The sequence below is a fragment of the Sus scrofa genome, chromosome 2 (assembly GCF_000003025.6).
Source record: "Sus scrofa isolate TJ Tabasco breed Duroc chromosome 2, Sscrofa11.1, whole genome shotgun sequence".
Classification (NCBI taxonomy): Eukaryota; Metazoa; Chordata; class Mammalia; order Artiodactyla; family Suidae; genus Sus; species Sus scrofa.
This window is the reverse complement of record NC_010444.4, coordinates 65,127,191-65,149,714: the sequence shown is the minus strand read 5'-3', so window position 1 is coordinate 65,149,714 and position 22,524 is coordinate 65,127,191. Positions and strand designations below refer to the sequence as shown.

Here is a 22,524-nt window from a genome sequence, read left to right as displayed (position 1 = left end):
AAAGGGGCGGGGATCCCGAGCGCAAGGTGCGGAGGCGGACGCGAGGGGTGGATCGGCTTCCCGTTGCCGCTCTGGGCGCTGGGTCCCGAGAGCTAGGCGAGCGGCGCGGCCGCGCTGGGCCGGGAAGGGCCGGGCAGGACTAGGGGCGCGGGAGTGCCATGCCTGGGGCCAGGGCCGCCGCCTTTGTGCCCTGGCCGAAGCTGGTGCTGCTGCCCCTGTTGTTGCTGCTGTTCCACCGGACTCGGCCCCAGGGTGAGTTCTGGAGCGAGCTCGTGTCGGGCTCTCTGCCGCCACGCTCATGCTTGAAAGCGCACATCCTCAGGGGTGCAGCTCAAGTTTGCGAAATGAATGACTGAGGTCTCGGCGCTAATCTGCTTTCCCACCCCCACCCCGCCGCAGGGGTAGGGACTGGGAGAAGAAAGGAGCTGGGTAATGGGCGGAAGCGAGTTGGGAGCCAGAGCCCGGAGTGGGGGGTGGGCAGGGGTAGGGGCTGTAGGGGGTGGTAACAGGATGTGGCTGGCAGAGGGAGGGGAGGAGTTATGCCCAAAGCCTGGGGAGCGGTACCCAGCGCCCCCTTTCTGTCACCCACTTCCGTGAGGGACCCTGGATCCCCCTCAGAAGCTGTCAAAACTCGGGATGGGGGGCGCGGAAGTTCAGGTTCTGGAGTGTGCCGGTGGCTGGGGGAATTGACCACCTTCCTTTGGACTCTCCCGCCCCTCTCTCCAGGAAGCCTTGGGCCACTGCAGTGCTATGGAGTCGGACCCTTGGGCGACTTAAACTGCTCGTGGGAGCCTCTTGGGGACCTGGGAACCCCCTCCACGCTCTACCTCCAGAGCCAGAAGTAGTGAGTACAAGGGGATGACGGGGAAACTGAGGCTTTGGACGGCACCGCTTAGGTTCCTAGCCTTCTCAGGTTGAGAGAACCCATTCTGTCCCACCCCCCACCCCCAGCCCTGCCCACTTTCAAGTCCTTAGAGTCTAGGTTCCCTCATTTCTTTGCCTGTTACCCTGGACCGATCACTTTCCCTCTCTGAGCCTGTTTCGTCCTCTATCAAAAGTTGATAGTAATGGAACTTGCCTCCCAGGGTTGGTTCTGAGAATTCAGTGAGTGAGGCACTTGAGAAAGAGAAAACACTTAATGATTAGGAGTTGTTTTTAGTGCTGTGTGACCTTAGGCTGCTAGCTTCTCTGAGCATATGAAAAGGTCATTTGGTCTGGTGCTGGGGGTGCAGCAGTGAGAAAGAAAGCCTCATGGAACTCACATTCTGAGGGGGTGACTGATGTTGCTTCACAGTGAATCACTCTGGAAACTGAAATTCATTTCAAATTTGGCCAAGTGAGAGGAGAGTAAAAGGAGCATTTGAAGGTGGGAACTGAGGAGTTCCTGTCGTGGTGCAGCTGAAACGAATCTGACGAGGAACCATGAGGTTGCAGGTTAGATCCCTGGCCTTGCTCAGTGGGTTAAGGATCCAGCATTGCCGTAAGCTGAGGTGTAGGTTGCAGACTTGTTTCAGATCAGGTGTGGCTGTGGCGTAGGCCGGTGGCAACAGCTCCAATTTGACCCCTAGCCTGGGAACCTCCATATGCCTCAGGTGCGTTCGGCCCTAGAAAGACAAAGAAACCAAAAAAAAAAAAAAAAAAAAAAAAAAAGGTGGGAACTGGAATGAGAGAATTTTTTTTTAAGGGTAGTGAAATACACATAAAATCTACCACCTTTTTTCTCAACCATTTTTAAGTGTACAGTTCAGCAGTGGCATTAAATACATTCATGTTGTTGTGCAACCATCAAACCACCGATCTCCAGAAACAGGGCCTAGGGTTTTCATTGGGGGAAGGGGAGGGAGTAAAAGAAGGTCTTTCCCCTTTTTTTCATGGTGAAATTCACTTAAAATTAACCATTTCCTTTTTCTTTCTGTTTTTTTTAATGGCCATACCCACAGCATATGGAAGTTCCCTGCCCAGGAATTGAATCTGAGCTGCAGCTATGACCTGTGCCACAGCAACGCTATCCATAACCTACTATGCAAGGCTGGGGGTAGAACCCATGCTTCCTCAGTGACCCAAGCCACTTCAGTCAGATTCTTAACCCACTGTGCCGTAGCAGGAACTCCTCACTTAGCATGTTTTTGAGGTTCATCCATGTTGTAGAATGAATCAGAACTCCATTCCTTTTTTTGTTTGTTTTGGCCATGCCCGAGCCACATGGAAGTCCCTGGGCCAGGGACTGAGCCCGTGCCACAGCAGTGATCTGAACCGGTGTGGTGACAATGCTGGATCCTTAATCTGCTACACTACAAGAGAACTCCAGAACTTCATTCCTTTTTTTTTTTTTTGCCATTTCTTGGGCTGCTCCCGAGGCATATGGAGGTTCCCAGGCTGGGGTCTAATCGGAGCTGTAGCCACCAACCTAAGCCAGAGCCACAGCAACGCAGGATCCGAGCCATGTCTGTGACCTACACCATAGCTCACGGCAACACCAGATCCTTAACCCACTGAGCAAGGGCAGGAATCGAACCCGCAACCTCATGGTTTTTAGTCGGATTCATTAACCACTGAGCCACAATGGGAACTCCAGAACTTCATTCCTTTTTATGGCTGAACAATATTCCACTGTAGGGAATGCTGTACTTTGTTCATCCTTTCACCTGTGGATGGATATTTGGGTGGTTTCCACCTTTGGGCGAGTGTGACTAGCACTGCTGTGAACATATGTGTGCAAGTTTTTGAGTCCCTGCTTTCAGTTTTTTTGGGGTAAATGCCTAGGAATAAAATTGTTGGGTCATATGGGAATTCTGTGTTTAGCTTTTTGAGGAACCACCTAACTGTTTTCTGCAACAACTGCATCATTTTATGTTCCTACCAGCAAAATATGAGAGCTCCAATTTCTCCCCAACTTTTTTTTTTCCCGTCTTTTGTCTTTTTAGGGCTGTACCCGTGGCATGTGGAGGTTCCCAGGCTAGGGGCCTAATTGGAGCTGTTGCTGCCCGGCCTATGGCACAGCCACAGTCACATCAGTTCCTCATCTGCAACCTACATACACCACAGCTCACAGCAACGCCAGATCCCTAACCCACTGAGCGAGGCCAGGGATCGGACCCGAAAGCTCATGGCACCTAGTCAGATTTGTTTCCACTGCGCCACAACAGACACTCCTAATTTCACCCCATCTTTGCCAACACATGTGTATTTGTTGTTGTGGTAGTTCTTGTTTTTTAATGAAAGCTTTGATTTAAACCTTTGAAATCCAGTCCTTTGCTACATCCTAAACTCTTCTCTCTCTGTCACCCACATCTGATCTAGCAGCAGGCCTTGCCATCTCCACCTTCTACATTGTCCAGAATCTGGCACTTCCCACTTCCTCAGCACCCACCCTGGTCCAGCCCCCATCCTCGCTGGCTGGGACCATGCAGTCACTCCTCCTTTCATGCTGGTTGCCATCCTAAGCTCCACAGTCTGTTTTCCACCACAACATCCAGAGGGCACCTCCCTTCCCTGCTCACAGCCCCTCAGGGCTCCCACCTCACTCCTGGTAAAAGCCAAGGTCCTTCCTGCAGCCCCTCAGGCCCTGTACAATCTCTCACTTCCCTGCCCTCACCTCCTCCCACTTTGCCCCTCACTAACTACTTCCATTGTGCAAGCCTCCCTCTTGTAAAACTCCAGGCACAGTATGGCCTGAGGGCCTTTGCATTGGCTGCTCCCTCTTCCTAAAATGTTCTTCCCCCCAGTGCGGTTTGGCTGTGCGTCCACATCCTTCAGCCTTTATTTTATTCAAATAGCTCCTCAGAGAGACCTTTCCTGGCGACCGTTCCTAAATCAGGACTGTCACACCATATCCCATCATCACACTGCATCCTCACTCCTGCTTGATTGCTCTTTTTTTTTTTTTTTTTTTGTCTTTTTGCCTTTTCTAGGGCCACACCATGGCATATAGATGTTCCCAGGCTAGGGGTCCAGTTGGAGCTGTAACTGCTGGCCTACACCACAGCCATAGCAACACAGGATCCAAGAACCGCGTCTGCCACCTACAGCACAGCTCGCGGCAACGCCGGATTGTTAACCCACTGAGCAAGGCCAGGGATCGAACCCGCAACCTCATAGTTTCTAGTTGGATTCGTTAACCACTGCGCCACCAGGGGAACTCCTTGATTGTTCTTAATATCGATTGTACCATCAATTATATATTTATGTGTTTCTTTGTTTTTTTCTTTTTTCTTTCTTTTGCTTTTTAGGGCTGCACCTGTGGCATATGGAAATTCCCAGGCTGGGGGTTGAATCAGAACCGCAGCTGCTGGGCTATGCCACAGTCATAGCAATGTGGGATCCGAGCCTCGTCTGCAGCCTACACCACAGCTCATGGCAATGCTGGATCCTTAACCCATTGAGCGAGGCCAGGGATTGAACCCACATCCTCATGGATATTAGTCGGGTTCATAACCTGCTGAACCACAACAGGAACTCCGTATTTATGTGTTTCTCATCTGCCTTCCCCACTGGAACCATCTCCAGAGAACAGATCCCTTAATTGCTTTGGTCAAATCCCTATTCCCAGTTTCTATATCAGGGCTTGGCAGAAAATACGTAATTGCTGACTGAAAAGTCGCATAGAAGTAAATGTGCATAGATCTAATAGGTGCTCAATAAATATAACCAACGCTCATGTAACATCTGTTGTGCACCTGACACTTGCTGTTTTAAATGCCTTCCGTTTCTTAGCTCATTGATTCCCCTTCCCTATTCAGCCCTTTCAGCTGCCCTATTTTTTTTTTTTTTTCTCCTTTTTGGCCACCCCCTTGGCATAGGGAGTTCCCAGGCCGGGGATCGGATCCCAGCCACAGCTGCAACCTAGGTCACAGCTGTGGCAGCATGAGATCTGATCCTTTGACCCACTGTGCCAGGCCCAGTATTGAACCTGCTTCCTGGTGCTGCAGAGATGCTGCCAATCCTTTTGCGCCACAGCAGGAACTCCTCAGAAGGTACCTTTTCTCACCTTCATTTTGTAGATGAGGAAACTGAGGCACAGAGACATTAAGTCACTTGCTCAAAGTCACACAGCTCTAAAGCAGCAGAACTGGGATTTGAACCCGGGGAGAGCAGATGTTACCATTACAGCTCTGGGCCAGCTCACTGTAGACTCTCCCCATTCCCACATCTCTCCTCACAGCCATGCTAACAAAACCTGGATTGTGGCAGTGCCCACGGGGCAGAGCTGGGTGACCATTCCACGGGAACAGCTCACCACAGCGGACAAACTCCTTGTCTGGGCAGCCAAGGCAGGCCAGCCTCTCTGGACCCCAGTCTTCGTGAACCTCGAAACCCAAAGTAACAGGCGAGAGTGGGGGTACGCTTTGTGTGGGGTGGGTTGTCCTGGAGGCCCTGACTCAATGCACCTCGGCCTCCCCTTCTGTAGTGAAGCCAGATGCCCCCCGATTGTACCCTGATGTGGACTTCTCAGAGGATGACCCCCTAGAGGCCATTGTCCAGTGGGCCCCTCCTGTGTGGCCACCGCATAAGGTCCTGGTCTGCCAGTTCCGCTACCGAAGATGCCAGGAGACAGACTGGACCCTGGTGAGTGTCAGGGGCCCTTTTACTCCCCTCTCCCCCTTTCCAGGAGGGCCTGGGACATTACTCCCAAATCAGAGAACTCATTTCTTACCTGCCCCTGGAGTCTACACGCAGCCTGTTCAGGTAAAAAATGTCCCCCCAAGATCATCTATAAAGTTCATGTAGTCCCAATCCAAATTCCACTTGAAATTTTCGAGAAACTCAGTAAACTTACTCTATCAATTTTTTTTTTTTGGGGGGGGGGGTTTGCCTCTTCTAGGGTTGCACCTGTGGCATATGGAGGTTCCCAGGCTAGGGGTCGAATCGGAGCTGTAGCCACCGGCTTACGCCAGAGCCACAGCAACTCCGGTTCCGAGCCGCGTCTGCAACCTACACCACAGCTCACAGCAACGCTGGATCCTTAACCCACTGGTCAAGGCCAGGGATTAAACCCGCAGCCTCGTGGTTCCTAGTTGGATTCGTTAACAACTGAGCCTTGATGGGAACTCCTATTAGTTTTTTTTTAAGGCCACACCTGTGGCATATGGAATTTCCTGGCCGAGGGGTTGAATTGGAGCTGCAGCTGCTGGCCTACACCACAGCAACATCAGATCCGAGCTGAGTCTGCAACCTACGTCACAACTTGCAGCAACTCCAGAATCCTTAATCCACTGAACAAGGCCAGGGATCAAACCTGCATCCTCATGGATACTATGTTGGGTTCTTAATCTGCTGGGCCATAACAGGAACTTTCCTCTACCATTTTTTTTTTTTTTTTTCTTTTTAGGGCCATACCTGGAGGCTATAGGAGTTCCCAGGCTAGGGTTGGAAACAGCCATAGCAACACCAAATCCAAGCTGCATCTATGACCTATGCTACAGCTTGTGACAATGCTGGATCCTTAACCCACTCGGCGAGGCCACAGATCAAACCCACATCCTCACAGGCACTAGCTACAGAGGGAGTTCTTCCCCTCTGCCATTTTTATGAATGAATAAAAATCCTCAAATAGCTTACATTAACCTTAAAATAAAATAAGAGTTTAACAGCAGACACTTAGCACCTCCTGTGTGCCAGACACTGTTCTAGGCTTTTTATTGAATCCTTACAAGAACTCTTTGAGGTAATTCCTTTTATGCCTACCCATTTTACAGATGAGGAGCGGAGCCTGGTTTTCAGTTACCACTCCAAAAATAATAAAAGCGGAATTCCTGTCGTGGCTCAGCAGTTAGTGAACCCAACTAGCATCCATGAGGATGTGGGTTCTATCCCTGGCCTCACTCAGTGGGTTAAGGATCTGGTGTTGCCATGAGCTGTGTTCTAGGTCACAGATTTGTCTTGGATCTGGCTTTGCTGTGGCTGTGGTGTAGGCTGGTGGCTACAGCTCCGATTAGACCCCTAGCCTGGTAACCTCCACATGCCACGGGTGCGGCCCTAAAAAGACACCAAAGGAAAAAAAAAAAACACCATAACCTGAAAGTTGCACGTATCTTTCCTCCTATATCTCATTGACTAGAACATAATCACATGGTCTCACTTGATTGCAAGGGAGACTGGGAAATGTAGTCTTTATTCTTCACACACATGTTCCCAACTGATACTCACAGGTTCTATTTCCAAAGGAAGAAGGGGAGAATGAATATTGGGGATAAGTTAACTGTCTCAATCACAGCTTTGGGTGCAAAACACCACAATATAGGGAGTTCCCTGGTGGCCTAGTGGTTAAGGAATTGACATTGTCACTGCTGTGGCTCAGGGCACTGGTTTGATCCCTGGCCTGGGAATTTCCACATGCTGCAGACATATCCGAAAAAAAAAAACCCAAAGCCCACAATGTAGAGCAAAGTTGTTGTCACTGTGAATATTCATGCAATTCAGAGCAATGCCAAGATGCAGACTTTGAAATCTGACTGGGCATGAATCTCATCTCCAGCACTCATCAGTTCTGGGACCTTGGGTATATGACTTCACTCTCTTGGCCTCAGTTTTCCTCATCTGTAAAATGGGAATGATAATAGAATTTACACCTAATGCTATACCTGGCACAGAGGATAATCAATTTGTCTCTTTTTGCTAGGTATGGTCCCAGTTTTAAAAAAGAAAGCCCTGTGTCCTGAGAATGCACTGTCTCAGGCAAAGCAGGACAGTATTGGTCATCTTATTGACATGTAAGGTCAAGTACTTACTTTTTTTTTCTTTTTTAAAAAGATTTTTATTTTTTCCATTGTAGTTGGTTTACAGTGTTTGTCAGTTTTCTATTATACAGCAAAGTAACCCAGTTACTATTTTGCTTTTCTCCTTCTTCCTCTTCTTGTTCTCCTCCTCCTCCTTCCTCTTCTTTTTTGGCTGCACCTGCGGCATGTGGAAGTTCCGGAGATCAAACACTTGCCACAGTTGCAACCTGCACCCTAGCTACAGCAATGCTGGATCCTTAACCCACTGTGCCACATGGCAATTTCCAAGACCAAGTATTTTCACTTAAGTCTTTTTTTTTTTTTTTTTTTTTGTCTTTTTTTAGGGCCACACCCAAGGCATAAGGACGTTCCCAGGCTGGGGGTCTAATCGGAGCTGTAGCCGCCAGCTTACACCAAAGCCACAGCAACTCAGGCTCTGAGCCAAGTCTGCAACCTACACTATAGCTCATGGCAACACCAGATCCTTAACCCACTGAGGGAGGCCAGGAATCGAACCTGCAATCTCACGGTTCCTAGTTGGGTTGGTTAACCATTGAGCCATGACGGGAACTCCTCACTTCAGTCTTCAGCCTCAGCACTCTCCCCTATCTCTCCCTCAGCTGGAACCAGAAGTGAAGTCCATACCCCTGACCCCTCTTGAGATCCAGGACCTAGAGCTAGCCACTGTCTATGAGATGTCTGGCCGCTGCCAAGTGGAGAAAGAAGAGAATTTGTGGGGCGAGTGGAGCCCCATTCTGTCCTTCCAGACACCACCCTCTGGTGAGAATTCCCAGCTTACCCCATACCCTCGTCCTCTCTCCCACAAGTCTGGCCAATCATACCATTCCCATTTGTCTCTCCTTTTTCATCCTTGCCAGGTCCGAAAGATGTGTGGATATCAGGGAACATCTGTGGGGCACCAGGCGGACAGGAACCCCTACTTCTGTGGAAGGTGAGTTGTAGAGACTAGTTACATTTCTCTGCATGTGTCAGGAAATACCAAATAACAATGATGTGGGAGTTTCCGTGTGGCTCAGTGGTAACAAACCCAACTAGTATCCACTAGGATGCGGGTTCATCTCTGGCCTCAGTGGGTTAAGGATCTGGTATTGCCACAAGCTGTGGTGTAGGTCGCAGACTCGGCTTGGATCCGGTGTGGCTGTGGCTGTGTCCTAGGCCAGCAGCTGTAGCTCCAATTAGACCCATAGCCTGGGAACCTCCATATGCATCGGGTGTGGCTCTAAAAAGACAAAAAAAGAAAAAAACAAAAAACAATGATGTAAACAAGATAGAGGTTACTGTGCTGCCCTCTTGAGGTTGCTTCAGGGCTTTAAGGAGGGGCTGCTCAGAGAGGTCCTGGTACCTTGCTGGGCACAGAGCAAGACTCCACCAATTGTTGGAGTTCCTGCTATGGTACAGTGAGTTAAGGATCCAGTGTTGCAGCAGCTGTGGCAAAGGTCACAGCTGTGGCTCAGATTCGATCCCTGGCCCAAGAACTTCCATATACTGTGGTTGAGGCAAAACAAAACAAAACACGCAAAAGAACCCCACCAATTGTTGTTGGCTGAATCTTGGAGATCTATACTGAAACATGGAGATGGGTACAGGTGTTCCAGGTGGGGGGACATTGGGTGCAAAGATTTAAAAGCAAGGCTAGGCTTTGCTCCACAAAGTATAGTACAATATGCTAAAGGCTCTGATGTTACTACAAAAAGGTATTATGAGATGATAGACAAGGGTGAAACAAACAGTCCTCACTGATCCAAATCTGCTGAGCACCTACTACGTTCCAGGAATTGCTAGGCGCTGGCTCACAGTAAATATGGCAAGAAACAAAACAATAGGGCTCATGCTTTCTTGGGCCACACAGTCTAATATCACTCATTTTAACCATACATAACACTTACAGAGCTCTTACTGTGTGCCAGGTCCTAGCCTACACACTTAATATATTAACTAACTTTACAGATGAGAAAATGAGACACAGAAGTTGCCCTAAACCACACAAATGGTAAGTGGTAGAGCTAAGGTTCACCTGCTTTCAAATGGCGATTCACAGAGTCAGTGCCTCTGTTTTATAACACATACTTAGTAATGCCGTTACTATACTAAAACAAAATACATAGATGATATAACCCATGTATACACATTTTTTTGTTGTTGTTGTATCCATCGCATGTAAAAGTTCTTGGGCCAGGGATTGAACCCATGTCATAGCAGCAACCCAAGCTACTGCAGCGACAGTGCCAGATCCTTAACCCTGCTGCACCATAAGAATACTCCAAAAGGAAGTCATTTTTTTACAATCATTTTATTTTATTTATTTATTTTTTTCCTTTTTTGGCCACACCCATGAACTATGAACTATGCCACAGCTATGGCACTGCTGGATCCTTAACCCACTGCACTGGGATAGGGATTGAACCAGCAGTGCCACAGAGACAAGCCAGATCACTAACCCACTGGGCCACAGCAGGAACTCCTTAAAGGAAATTTTTTTTACACTTTTTTTTTTTGTCGTTTGTCTTTTGTCTTTCGGAGCTGTTGTTGCTGGCCTACGCCAGAGTCACAGCAATGCCAGATCCAAGCCTCATCTGCGACCTACACCACAGCCACAGCAATGCCAGATCTGAACCGCATCTATGACCTATACCACAGCTCACAGCAATACCAGATCCTTAACCCTCTGATCAAGGCCAGGGATCTAACCTGCAACCTCATGGTTCCTAGCTGAATTTGTTTCTGCTGCGTCACAATGGGAACTCCTTTACACATATTTTAAAATATTTATAATACAGTGTTCTAATTATAACATTCAGTGGAAAATAAAGGGGAAATAAGGCTACTGTGTAATGGCAAATATTTAGTTCACCAGTACAATATGAGCACTAAATCTGTATGTACCTCATAACATGGCTTTAAAATACATAAAGTAGGAGTTCCCATCGTGGCGCAGTGGTTAACGAATCCGACTAGGAACCATGAGGTTGAGGTTCGGTCCCTGCCCTTGCTCAGTGGGTTAACGATCCGGCATTGCCGTGAGCTGTGGTGTAGGTTGCAGACGCGGCTTGGATCCCGCGTTGCTGTGGCTCTGGCATAGGCCGGTGGCTACAGCTCCGATTCAACCCCTAGCCTGGGAACCTCCATATGCCGCGGGAGCAGCCCAAGAAATAGCAACAACAACAACAACAACAACAACAAAAGACAAAAAAAAATAATAATAAAATAAAATACATAAAGTAAAAATTGACAGAACTACAAGGAGAACTCTATAATTCCAAAACCATTGTGGGAATTTTAACATACCACTCTAAGTAATTTCATAACAAAAAGATCTTTCCACAGGCTAAGAGCTAGAGCATCTGAACACGTGAATAACAAACAACTTAATAGACTCACATAGGAAACATCAGAACATGCATTTTTTTTCCCCTGCACAAGCTGAACAGTTACCAAAATCATCCACATGCTAAGCTGTAGAGCCATTTTCCAAGAACTTCAAAGCGATGAGGTGGTTCAGGGCACATTGAAAAATTCTCTAATCAGAACACAGATTGTGTAGGAGTTTCCATCATGGTGCAGTGGAAATGAATCCGACTAGGAACCATGAGGTTGCAAGTTCAATCTCTGGCCTTGCTCAGTGGATTAAGGATCTGGTGTTGCCATGAGCTGTGGTATAGGTCACAGACATGGCTCAGATCCTGTGCTGCTGTGGCTCTGGTGTAGGCTGGCAGCTGTAGCTCCGATTAGACCCCCTAGCCTGGGAACTTCCATATGCTGCAGGTACGGCCCTAAAAAGCAAAAAAACAAACAAACAGGAGTTCCCGTCGTGGCGCAGTGGTTAACGAATCCGACTAGGAACCATGAGGTTGCGGGTTCGGTCCCTGCCCTTGCTCAGTGGGTTAACAATCCAGCGTTGCCATGAGCTGTGGTGTAGGTTGCAGACGCGGCTCAGATCCCGCGTTGCTGTGGCTCTGTCGTAGGCCGGTGGCTACAGCTCCGATTCAACCCCTAGCCTGGGAACCTCCATATGCCGCGGGAGCGGCCCAAGAAATAGCAACAATAACAACAACAACAACAACAACAACAAAAAGACAAACAAACAAACAAAAAAAACACAGATTGTGCTGGAAATTGATAATAAAAACTGCCTAGAAAGTCACCATATGTTCAGAAGAGAACTAAAAAATTCAGTGAATGTTAAAACCAGGTCTCAAAAAGATTTTGTATTTATACATCAAAAGGAGTTTGGTTGGGAGTTCCCTTTGTGGTGCAGGGGAAACGAGTCCAACTAGGAACCATGAGATTTCAGGTTCAATCCCTGGCCTCACTCAGTGGGTTAAAGATCCAGCATTGCCATAAGCTGTGTTATAGGTCACAGACGTGGCTCAGATCTGGTGTTGCTGTCGCTGTGGCATAGGCTGGCAGCTATAACTCCAATTAGACCCCTAGCCTAGGAACCTCCATATGCCACATGTGTGGCCCTAAAAAGCAAACAAAAAAAAAAAGGAGTTTGGTTTTAGAATCAGTTAAAAATATTAGATTTTTCACCTACAATATTTTCCAGTAGGGGTGATATTCAAAAGTCACAAGGCACATGGGGATTTAACTGCTGTGGTGCAATGGGATTGGCAATACCTTGGGAGCACTGTTTGATCCTCAGCCCTGAACAGTGGGTTAAGGATCCCATGTTGCCAGGCTGCAGTGTAGGTCACTACTGCTTGGATCTGATCCCTGGTTGTGGGGTGGCAAAAAAAGAAAAAAAGTCCCAAGGGACATGGGACAGTTTTTTGTTTCTAGGAAAATGTAGTGTCCCTGGCTTTTGCCCATCAAAAACCAATTATTGAGGCAACCAAAAATTCTCACAAGTTTCCCCAAAGCACTCTGCTCTTTGCTACACATAAACACTCTACTAAACAACAGTGGGAATTCTGCAGTCCCTGAGAACTACACAGTACAGACTAGGTGAATGAGGCAGGGTGTACAAGTGCAAAGTCAGATCCTGTCTTTACTTAAAATCTTGATAATTTGTCTTTTGCATTAATTTTGATTGATTAAAATGTTGCATTAGGAGTTGCTGATGTGGGAGAAATGGGATCGGCAGCATCTCTGCAGCACCGGAATGCAGGTTTGATCCCTGGCCCAGCACAGTGGGTTAAAAGATCTGGCATTGCCACAGCTGTGGCATAGGTTGCAGTTTCGGCTCAGATCTGATCCTTGGCCCAGAAACTCCATATGCCGAGGGGCAGCCAAAAATGAAAAAAAAATTTTTAATAAAAAAATTAAATAAAATGTTGCATTAAAATTTATCTTTTTTTTTTTTCCTCTTTTTTGGCTGCATCTACAACATATGGAAGTTCTTGGGCCAGGGATTGAACCTGAGTCACAGCTTCGACCTACACCACAGCTGCAGCAACATCAGATCCCTAACTCACTGTGCCACAGTGGGAACTCCAAAATATAATTTAACCTCATCGGATTTTGGGGTATCTTCTCTCTTTTTTTGTATCCAAGGTGAGTGCCTCACTTACCTTATCTTAGTTCCAGCCCAGGAGCTGTATTCTTTTTTTTTTTTTCTTTTTCTTTTTGTCTCTTTAGGGCTGCACCTCTGGCATATGGAAGTTCCCAGGCTAGGGGTGAATCAGCTGCAGCTGCCAGTCTATGCCACAGCCACAGCAACACCAGATCTGAGCCTTGTCTAAGACCTACACCACAGCTCACAGCAACCCGGGATCCTTCACCCACTGAGCAAGGCCAACGATTGAACCCGAGTCCTCATGGATACTAGTTGAGTTTGTTGCCACTGAGCCACTGGGAACTCCAGATGCTGTACTCTAATCCCACCTCTGCCACTGAGCTCCTCTGAGACTCACTTGCTAAGTGACATTTCCTTACCTGTAAAGTGAAGCCAATAAAAAAACATTTCACAGGGAGTTCCCATTGTGGCTCCGTGGTCAACGAACCCAATTAGTAACCATGAGGTTGCGGGTTACATCCCTGGCCTCGCTCAGTGGATTAAGGATCTGGTGTTGCTATGAGCTATGGTATAGGTCGCAAATGTAGCTTGGATCCCGAGTTGCTGTGGCTGTCGTGTAGGCAGCAGCTACATCTCCTATTCGACTCCTAGCCTGGGAACTTCCATATGCCATGGGTGTAGCCCTGAAAAGACAAAAAACAAAAACAAAAAATTTCACTGACTGGTTTGTCAGGTGACCTTACTGAGATACATTGTATGCGCCTGATAAATGGGAGGTATTAACTGCTTCTTCCCCTCATCTCTCAGGCCTCAGGGCACTGTGTGCAGGTCAGCTATAGAGTCTGGTTCCAGGTTAAAGATCAGGAACTGACCCAGGAGGAGACTCCCTGCTGCAACTTCTCCATCCCAACGCAGGCAGAGTGGGCTTGGGTGTCTGCCGTCAATGCCACAAGCTGGGAGCCTCCTACCAACCTCTCTCTGGCTTGCTTGGGTAAGAGGCTCTGATCTTCCTCTGCATGGTACCCTGGAGGTTCAGGAAGGGACTTCCCAAGTGGACTGCTTGAGCTTTCTCCTCCCCATCCTCTAGGTCCAGACTTTGCCCCCCATGGCGTGGAGGTCAGCATCATTGGGAGCAAAGAGCTGCTGGTGACTTGGCATCAGGGGTCTGGAGGGCCTCAGGAGCATGTGGTGGACTGGGCTCGAGATGGAGACCCCTTGGAGGACCTCAGCTGGGTCCGGCTTCCTCCTGGGAACCTTAGCGCTGTGTTGCCAGGTGAGGCCCCAGGACCGTTTCAGTCCTGGAGAGCAGACTGATGGCTGGATTTGCAGGAGTGTTAAAGGATCATGAATCCATGGAGTTCCCGTCATGGCTCAGTGGTTAATGAATCCGACTAGGAAACATGAGGTTGCGGGTTCGGTCCCTGCCCTTGCTCAGTAGGTTAAGGATCCGGTGTTGCCGTGAGCTGTGGTGTAGGTTGCAGACGAGGCTCAGATCCCAAGTTGCTGTGGCCTGGCATAGGCTGGTGGCTACAGCTCTGATTCGACTCCTAGCCTGGGAACCTCCATATGCTACGGGAGTGGCCCAAGAGATGGCAAAAAAAAAAAAAAAAAAAAGAGGATCATGAATTCATGCAAGAAATATTAATTGACCAGACACTCTGAGCCAGGCCCTGATACAGACACTGGTACACAGTGATGGCAGCTGATGTATATTGGCATTCACCATAAGCATTAAATCATTCAAACTCCTTATAAAGTAGGTTTCTGCAATTATCATGCAGATCAAGAAAAAGGCCCAGAGGGAGTTCCCATCATGGCGCAGTGGAAACAATCCAACTAGTATTGAATGCGGGTTCAATCCCTTGCCTTGCTCCTTGGGTTGGGGAATCCAGCATTGCCGTGAGCTGTGGTGTAGGTAGCAGACACGGCTCAGATCTGGTTTTGCCGTGGCTGTGGTGTAGGCTAGGAGCTGTAGCTCTGATTTGATTCCTAGCCTGGGAACTTCCATATGCCGCAGGTGTGGCCCTAAAAAGCAAAAAAAAAAAAAAAAAAAGAAAAGAAAAGATAAAAAGTCCCAGAGGAGTTCCCCTTGTGGCTTAGTGAGTTAAGGACCTGACATTGTCTCTGTGAGGATGTGGGTTTGATCCCTGGCCTCACTCAGTGGGTTAAGGATCCAGTGTTGCCACAAGCTGCAGCATAGGTTGCGTATGTGACTCGAATCCAGTATTGCATGGTTGTAGTGTAGGCTGCAGTTGCAGCTCGGATTCGACCCCTGGCCCAGGAACTTCCATATACCACAGATGCATCTGTAAAAAGAAAGAAAATAAGAAGGCTCAGAGAGGCTAAGCAACTCATCTGAGGCCATATAGCAAGTATTTCAACCATGGAGTCAGGCTCCTGAAGCTAAACCTTGAGCCATCACTCTGCTCTCAGCAGCATCCCCACCATCATCCCTATCAACATCTCTATCCTCATCTTGTAGGACAGGCAACCAATGGAACAAAAACCAAGTACATCTGTCATGTTATTGGGGTAAAATAAGTCAGGATAATAGGGAGAAAGGAGGGATGGCTATTTCACAAAGAAAAGTTAGAAAAGCCCTCTCTGGGAAAGTGGCATTTGAACTAAGACCTGAAGGAGATGAGAGAAAGAGCTCTGAGGATGTCTGAGGAAAAAGCCAGAGGGAATAAAACAGTGCAAAGACCCTGAGGCAGGAATGTACCTGATGAGGAGGCCAGTGTGTCTGGAGTGGAATGAGCAAGGGGGAGAGTGGAAGGAGGTGAGGGCAGAGAGGTGATGAGGCAGACTGTGCAAAGAACAGGGTCATGGGGAGGACATTGGCTTTTGTTCTGAGTGAGGTGGGAGCCACAGAGGGAGCATTGCTAAAGTGCTAACAGGCGCCCCCTGGCTGTTGTGGGAGGGTGAGGGCTGGAGCTGAGAGACCTAAGAGAAAGGACTGGTGTTTGTCCAGGTGGGAGCTGATGGGGATTGGACCAGGGCGAGACCAGAGAAGGCAGAGAAGACTTGTTGGGGAGTTTTGGAGCAGAATTTTGGGGACCCATTTGGATATGTTGTATCTGATATCCTCATCCAAGTGCAGTTGTCCATGGGACTGTCAGATACTCAAGTTTCAGCCTAGCAGTAAGTTCTAAGCTGAGCTTCAAAATAGGAGAGTCTGTATTTGGTATAACCCTTGAGAAGGTGTTGAGTAAGAGATTTAGGATAGAGTCCCAAGACCCATAAGTATATATGGACAAAAGAAGAGGAGCCCCAGGTCTGGAAAATCCACAGCTGGGGAGGCCATATAGGGTTTATTTTGGGGGGTGGGAGTGGCACAGGGGTTAGCTGCTCTCAGCACTTGAAAGTTCTCAGGCCAAGGATCAAACCCACACCATAGCGATAACCAGAGCCACAGCAGTGACAATGCCAGATCCTTAACCCACTGAGCCAAGAAGGAACTCCTAGCAGTAAGTTTTGAGAAGGGACTTCAGTAGCCTCCTTTGCCCCACTTATAACCAGGCACCCCACTCATAGCCGGGGCGAGTGTTTGACTATCTCCCAGCCTCTGGCATTTGCATGTCTGGCGTGAGGGCTTTCTCTGATCTGAAGCATTTTGCCTACCTGGACAGCTAGAAGCATTTTGCCTGCCAGGGAATCAAGGCCCCTCAAATGCCCTCCACCAATGACTAATAATAGTTGATGGATAAATACCCCAACTCCTTCCCTCCTTGAGTGGGATGTCTCTCAGGCTTGTGCTCTCTTCTGCCACCCAGAGGTCACCAGCGGGACTGAGCTTTCGTTGGCCACATTGGGAACTGATTCTCTTAACACACCATTTACTGGCTGCCTTTCTTGCCCTGCTTCACTTCCTCACTACCTTCTTGGTGTTTTCTGGGATTATGTCAGATAAATGACTTTCACCCAAATCCTTATATCAGAGTGTCCTGCTAGGGACACAAATGAAGATTCCTCCAAAGTAAGAAATGAGTGGAGTTCCTGTCATGGTGCAGTGGTTAATGAATTCGACTAGGAACCATGAGTTGTGGGTTCGATCCCTGGCCTTCCTCAGTGGGTTAAGGATTCGACGTTGCTGTGAGCTGTGGTGTAGGTCGCAGACATGGCTCGGATCCCGCGTTGCTGTGGCTCTGGCGTAGGCCAGCGGCTACAGCTCCGATTCGACCCCTAGCCTGGGACCTCCATATGCTGCGGGAAGCAGCCCTAGAAAAGGCAGAAAAAAAAAGAAATGAGTGAGGGAGGGGAGCCAATTCTAACTGGTCTTCGCTCCTTCCCCACTCAGGGAATTTCACCAGAGGGGTCCCCTACCGAATCACGGTGACAGCAGTCTCTCCTTGGGGCTTGGCCCCTGCCCCCTCAGTCTGGAAGTTCAGAGAGGAACTAGGTAAGTGATGGGGCTGGAGATGGAGAGTCCTGAAACTCTAGCCGACATTGACCTTGAGAGCCATCTTTCTTTCACCAGCACCTATAGCAGGACCAGTGCTTTGGCGACTCCAGGATGCCCCTCCAGGGACCCCTGTTGTAGCGTGGGGAGAGGTGCCAAGGTACCAGCTTCGGGGCCATCTCACCCACTACACCCTGTGTGCGCAGAGTGAGACTGGGCCTTCGGTGTGTATGAATGGTGAGCTCCACTGCCTCCTGCCCCTACTCTCAGCCCCCACCAGACCCACACATCAGTCTGCCTTTCCCCTTGCCCCCAGACAGGCCTTTTTGATTCCCTCTCAGCCCCTGGGAGAACACTTGATATCATTGGTTCTCTAATGGATAATAACCCTCGTGGCTATCAGTGCAGTAGACAATCAGTTGGCCTTTAAAAGTAAAGACTCCAATCTATATTTATTGACATTGAAAGATGCCTGTCATATTTTAATAAGTGAAAAAGATGAAAGGATTATAAACTCTCTGGGATGGTTCCATTTTTGTAAAATAAATCCAGCATTGAGTGAAGCAGAGGCACAAATATGGAAAGAAATTCCCCCACAATGTCCATAGGGATTATAGGATTACATATAATTTTTATTTTTATTTTTCATACCTTTGAGTGTAGGCTAAATTTTTACTCTTGAGCATAAATTCCTTTTTATGTTTTTAGTGGTTTTTTTCTTTTTCTTTTTTTTTTGGATGTACCCACTACACATGGAAATTCCCAGGCCAGGGATCCAGCCTGCTCCACAGCAGTGACCTGAGCTGCTGCAATGACAATGCTGTGTGGTTAACCCACTGCAAAACAAGAGAACTCCACAAGTTCCTTTTTAAATTATCTTTATGACCTTTTTCCTTCTGGTTTTATTGAGATATAATTGATATCCCTGTGTGAGTTTAAGGTATACAGTGTAATGGTTTGATTTACATATATTGTGAAATAGTCCCACAGTAAGTTTAGTGAACATCCATCATCTCTATAGACACAATGAAAAGAAAAAGCAAAAAACAGTAATTTAAAATACATTTTTAGAGTTCCCCTTGTGGCACAACATGTTCAGGATCCGGCATTGGAGCAGCTGTAGCGTAAGTTGCAGCTGCGGCTCAGGTTTGACCCCTGGCCCGGGAACTTCCATATGCTGGGGGTGCAGCCATAAAAACCAAAACCAAAACAACCAAAAACCCCACCTTTTTTTTCTAATTACAAAAATTAATTGTTCCTTTTTTTTTTTTTTTTGTCTTTTTGCCTTTTCTAGGGTTGCTCCCTCGGCATATGAAGGTTCCCCAGCTAATTGGAGCTTAGCCCCCAGCCTACACCACAGCCACAGCAACATGGGATCCAAGCTATGTCTGTGACCTACATCACAGCTCACAGCAACGCTGGATCCTTAACCCACTGAGCAAGACCAGGGATTGAACCCACAACCTCACAGTTCCTAGTCAGATTCATTAACCACTGAGCCACGACAGGAACTCCTATTTGTTCTTTTTTAAAAAACAAACACATTAGGAGTACCCATTCTGGCGCAACAGGATTGGCAGTGTCTTGGGAGCTTTGGGACTCAGGTTCAATCCTCTGCCCGGCACAATGGGTTAAGGATCCAGCATTGCCATAGCTGGATCCTTAACCCACAGGCTTGGATCTCTTCCCTGGCTGGAGAATTTCACATGCTGCAGGGTGGCCAAAAAAGGAAAAAAAAATAAGTGAAAAACTGACACATTAAATTATACTTAAGGAGAGTTCCTGTCATGGTAAAGCAGAAACGAATCCGACTAGTATCCATGAGATTGAGGGTTCCATCCCTGGCTTTGCTCAGTGGGTCAGGAATCCAGTGTTGCTGTGAGCTGGGTTGTAAGTCGCAAACGCGGCTCAGATCCCAAGTACTTCTGGCTGTAGTACAGGCCAGCAGCTGTAGCTCCGATTTGACCCCTAGCCTGGGAGCCTCCATATGCCGCAGGTACGGCCCTAAAAATGAAAAAAAAATATACTCAAGTATATCAGCATTCTCATTGTTTGTCTTTTTTTTTTTTTTTTTTTTGTCTTTTTAGGGCTGCACCTGTGGCATATGGAGGTTCGAATGCTAGGGATCGAATTGGAGCTAAAGCTGCCAGCCTACACCACAGCCACAGCAATGCCAGATCTGAGCTTGTCTGTGACCTTCCCACAGTTAACAGCAATGCCAGATCCTTAACCCACTGAGTGAGGCCAGGGATCGAACCCGAGTCCTCATGGATACTAGTTGAATTTGTTACTGCTTAGCCACAATGGGAACTCCATGTCAGTATGTCTTGACCCATATTCATGTTTCCTATAATCCTATAACAGACCAAAAGCTGCCTTCTCTTTTGGCTTAAAAGCCGAAAAGGGCAATTAAGTTAAAAAAAAATAAACAAAAACAATTCTGGGAGGTACAGATGTCTTCCTCTCATCTGTGGCAAATTTCCCTTCACTGGATTTTGTGTTGGTGAGGGATTTGATATTCATGCCTTCTTTTTATTTATTCAAATACACAGTTGGCCCTTGAATGACACAGGTTTGAAGTGAGCAGGTCCACTTATACGTGACTTTTTTCAGTAGCAAACACTATAGTACTCTCTGCATTTAGTTGAATCTGCAGGTGTGGAACTGGGGATGGAGAACTATAAATTATACTCGGATTTTTGACTGAGCAGAGGGTCTGCATCCTTAACCCCAGTGTTGTTCAAGAGTCAAATATGTATCATTTTTGAGTGCTTTCTATGTGCTAGGCACTGATCCAGGTGTTGGAAATATGGCCCTTGTGGAGCTGACTTTCTAATCGGGGACATGTAGATGTAGACAAAGTAAATAATATCTAAGTGTGTCAGGTGATAAGTGCTGGATGGAGAATGAAGCAAGGAAGATGGGTGGTGAAGCAGGTGCTATTTTAATTGTTGGCGGGTGGTCAGGAAAGGCCTCACTAAGAAAGTGACCTTCTGAGTCAAGAGCTAAAGAAAGTGAGGCAGGAGCCATGTGGATATTGGGGGAGAGCATGGCAGGTGCAAAGGTCCTGAGACAATACTTGACTACCTCCCTGACCTCTCCGGATGTCCTGCAGTGAGTGGCAGCACCCGGACCATCACCCTGCCTGACCTTCCCTGGGGTTCCTGCGAGCTGTGGGTGACTGCATCCACCATTGCAGGACAGGGCCCATCTGGTCCAAGCCTCTGGCTTCACCTACAAGGTAGGGGGGCTGGGTAGGACTACCACGGGAGGGGTCCTGCTCCATGCGAGGAGGTTATGTAATCATTACTGAGCTTCAATGAGTGGTCAACTTTTTGACTGGGCGTGGGGGGGTGGGGGTAGATGTTGATGCTGCCAAACAAGGCTGTGAATTATCAGGCAATGTGTGTCTCTGACCGTTTTGCCCCATCCCTGACCTTGACCTTTTCACAAGCCTTACTCCCACCTCAAGATCTCCCACACCCTTAGCCCCTACCATCCATAAGCCATGCCCTCTCAGCCACCTCCTCTGCTCGTGTCCTGCCTCATTCAGGAGTCTTACCTGACCCCTCCCTGCCTCCCTGGTGTCCAAGTGTTTTGCCCCTCCCCCTCCCCAGATCACACCCTGAAGTGGAAAATTCTGCCTGGTGTCCTGCTGTGGGTTTTGCTCCTGATGGGCTGTAGCGTGAGCCTAGCCACCTCCGGAAGGTGAGGCTGTCAGAAACATGGGTTTCTCGCTCAGGGCAAGAGGGCAGCTGGATATTAGCTGAATTTGGGGGCAGGGGAGGCTGGTAAAGGGCCAATGCCTTGGGGTTCTGTGACGTTCCTGGACCCTGCCTTCTAGGCATGGGCATCTGGCTGCCTGGATTCCCTACTCTGACTCTTACCTGCTTGCCAGGTGCGTCCATCTGAGGCATAAGGTATTACCTCACTGGGTCTGGGAGAAGGTTCCTGATCCTGCCAACAGCAGTTTCAGCCTGCCCCCCATGAAGGTGAGACAAAAGCCTGGCTTGTCTGGGTGCTCTGGGGGATTGGGGAAAGCTGGCACAGTGAGGGGCAGGTAAGAATTGGGGGGGGTTGTGGTCAGGGGAACAATCTCAGCCTCTTCTCTTCCCAGGAGCTGCCCCAAGCCCAGCCTCCTGGGGACTCGCCCATCCTGGAAGTGGAGGAGATAGAGAAGGTACCGGTTACAGAGCCCCCCCAGGCCTCGGTCCCACTGGATTCTGGGTATGAGAAACACTTCCTGCCCACGCCTGAAGAGTTGGGCCTTCTGGGCCCCACCCCAGGCTCCAGGTTATGGCCTGAAACCACGCCAGGTGGGGAGAGGGGTACTCACTTGACAGATGAAGACACTGAAGCTCAGAGAGGCTGAGACATTTGCCTGAGGACACTCAGCCAAGAAGAGCTGACATTGAAGCACCCCTACAGAGAAGGGGCTAGGAGGGCTTGGCCCTAGAGAGAATATGTGGATGGATAAGGGAGCAAAGGAAAATATACGAAATCCAGAGGAGGAGCTGCCTCCCCAAACCTGTCCTGCTGCTATAACAGAACTGTAGTTCTGTGCACTCCCAGCCTTCCTCGCAGCTGGGTCCAACCATGGACCGAGTTCTCACATGTGGAACACAAGCAGAGATGATGTGTGCCAAGGCTGGGTCTAGGTGGGGGCCTCTCCACATTCCCGTCCTTTTCCCATGAGCTGGAGCATGACTGTGCCTTGTGATCCAGTTTTGGCCACACCCAAGGTGAAGGTGGAACAAGAAATGGAAAGGAACCAGAGTTCCCAAATGATTACATGAACAAGAAGTGCCTAAAGAAATAAATGTTTTAATATTTTGATAGCTACTGTAGCTTGAGGTCTTTTTTGTTATAGCAGCTGGCTCATCGATACTCTCTCTGACTCATAATCTTTGATTCTTAGCAGAGTGAAGTTGTCC

At 48.3% G+C, this 22,524-nt stretch overlaps 1 protein-coding gene across 1 annotated transcript; it reads left to right on the top strand.

Moving 5' to 3' along the window:
• On the top strand, positions 50 to 22,437 carry IL27RA (interleukin 27 receptor subunit alpha). The gene is given in 14 exon segments (NM_001243884.1): positions 50 to 252; positions 727 to 844; positions 5,162 to 5,319; positions 5,408 to 5,565; positions 8,336 to 8,495; positions 8,594 to 8,667; positions 13,999 to 14,182; positions 14,279 to 14,464; positions 17,489 to 17,590; positions 17,669 to 17,827; positions 20,706 to 20,831; positions 21,208 to 21,298; positions 21,489 to 21,582; positions 21,708 to 22,437. Coding segments are annotated over 14 exon segments (1,959 nt in total). The 5' UTR covers positions 50 to 158; the 3' UTR covers positions 21,963 to 22,437.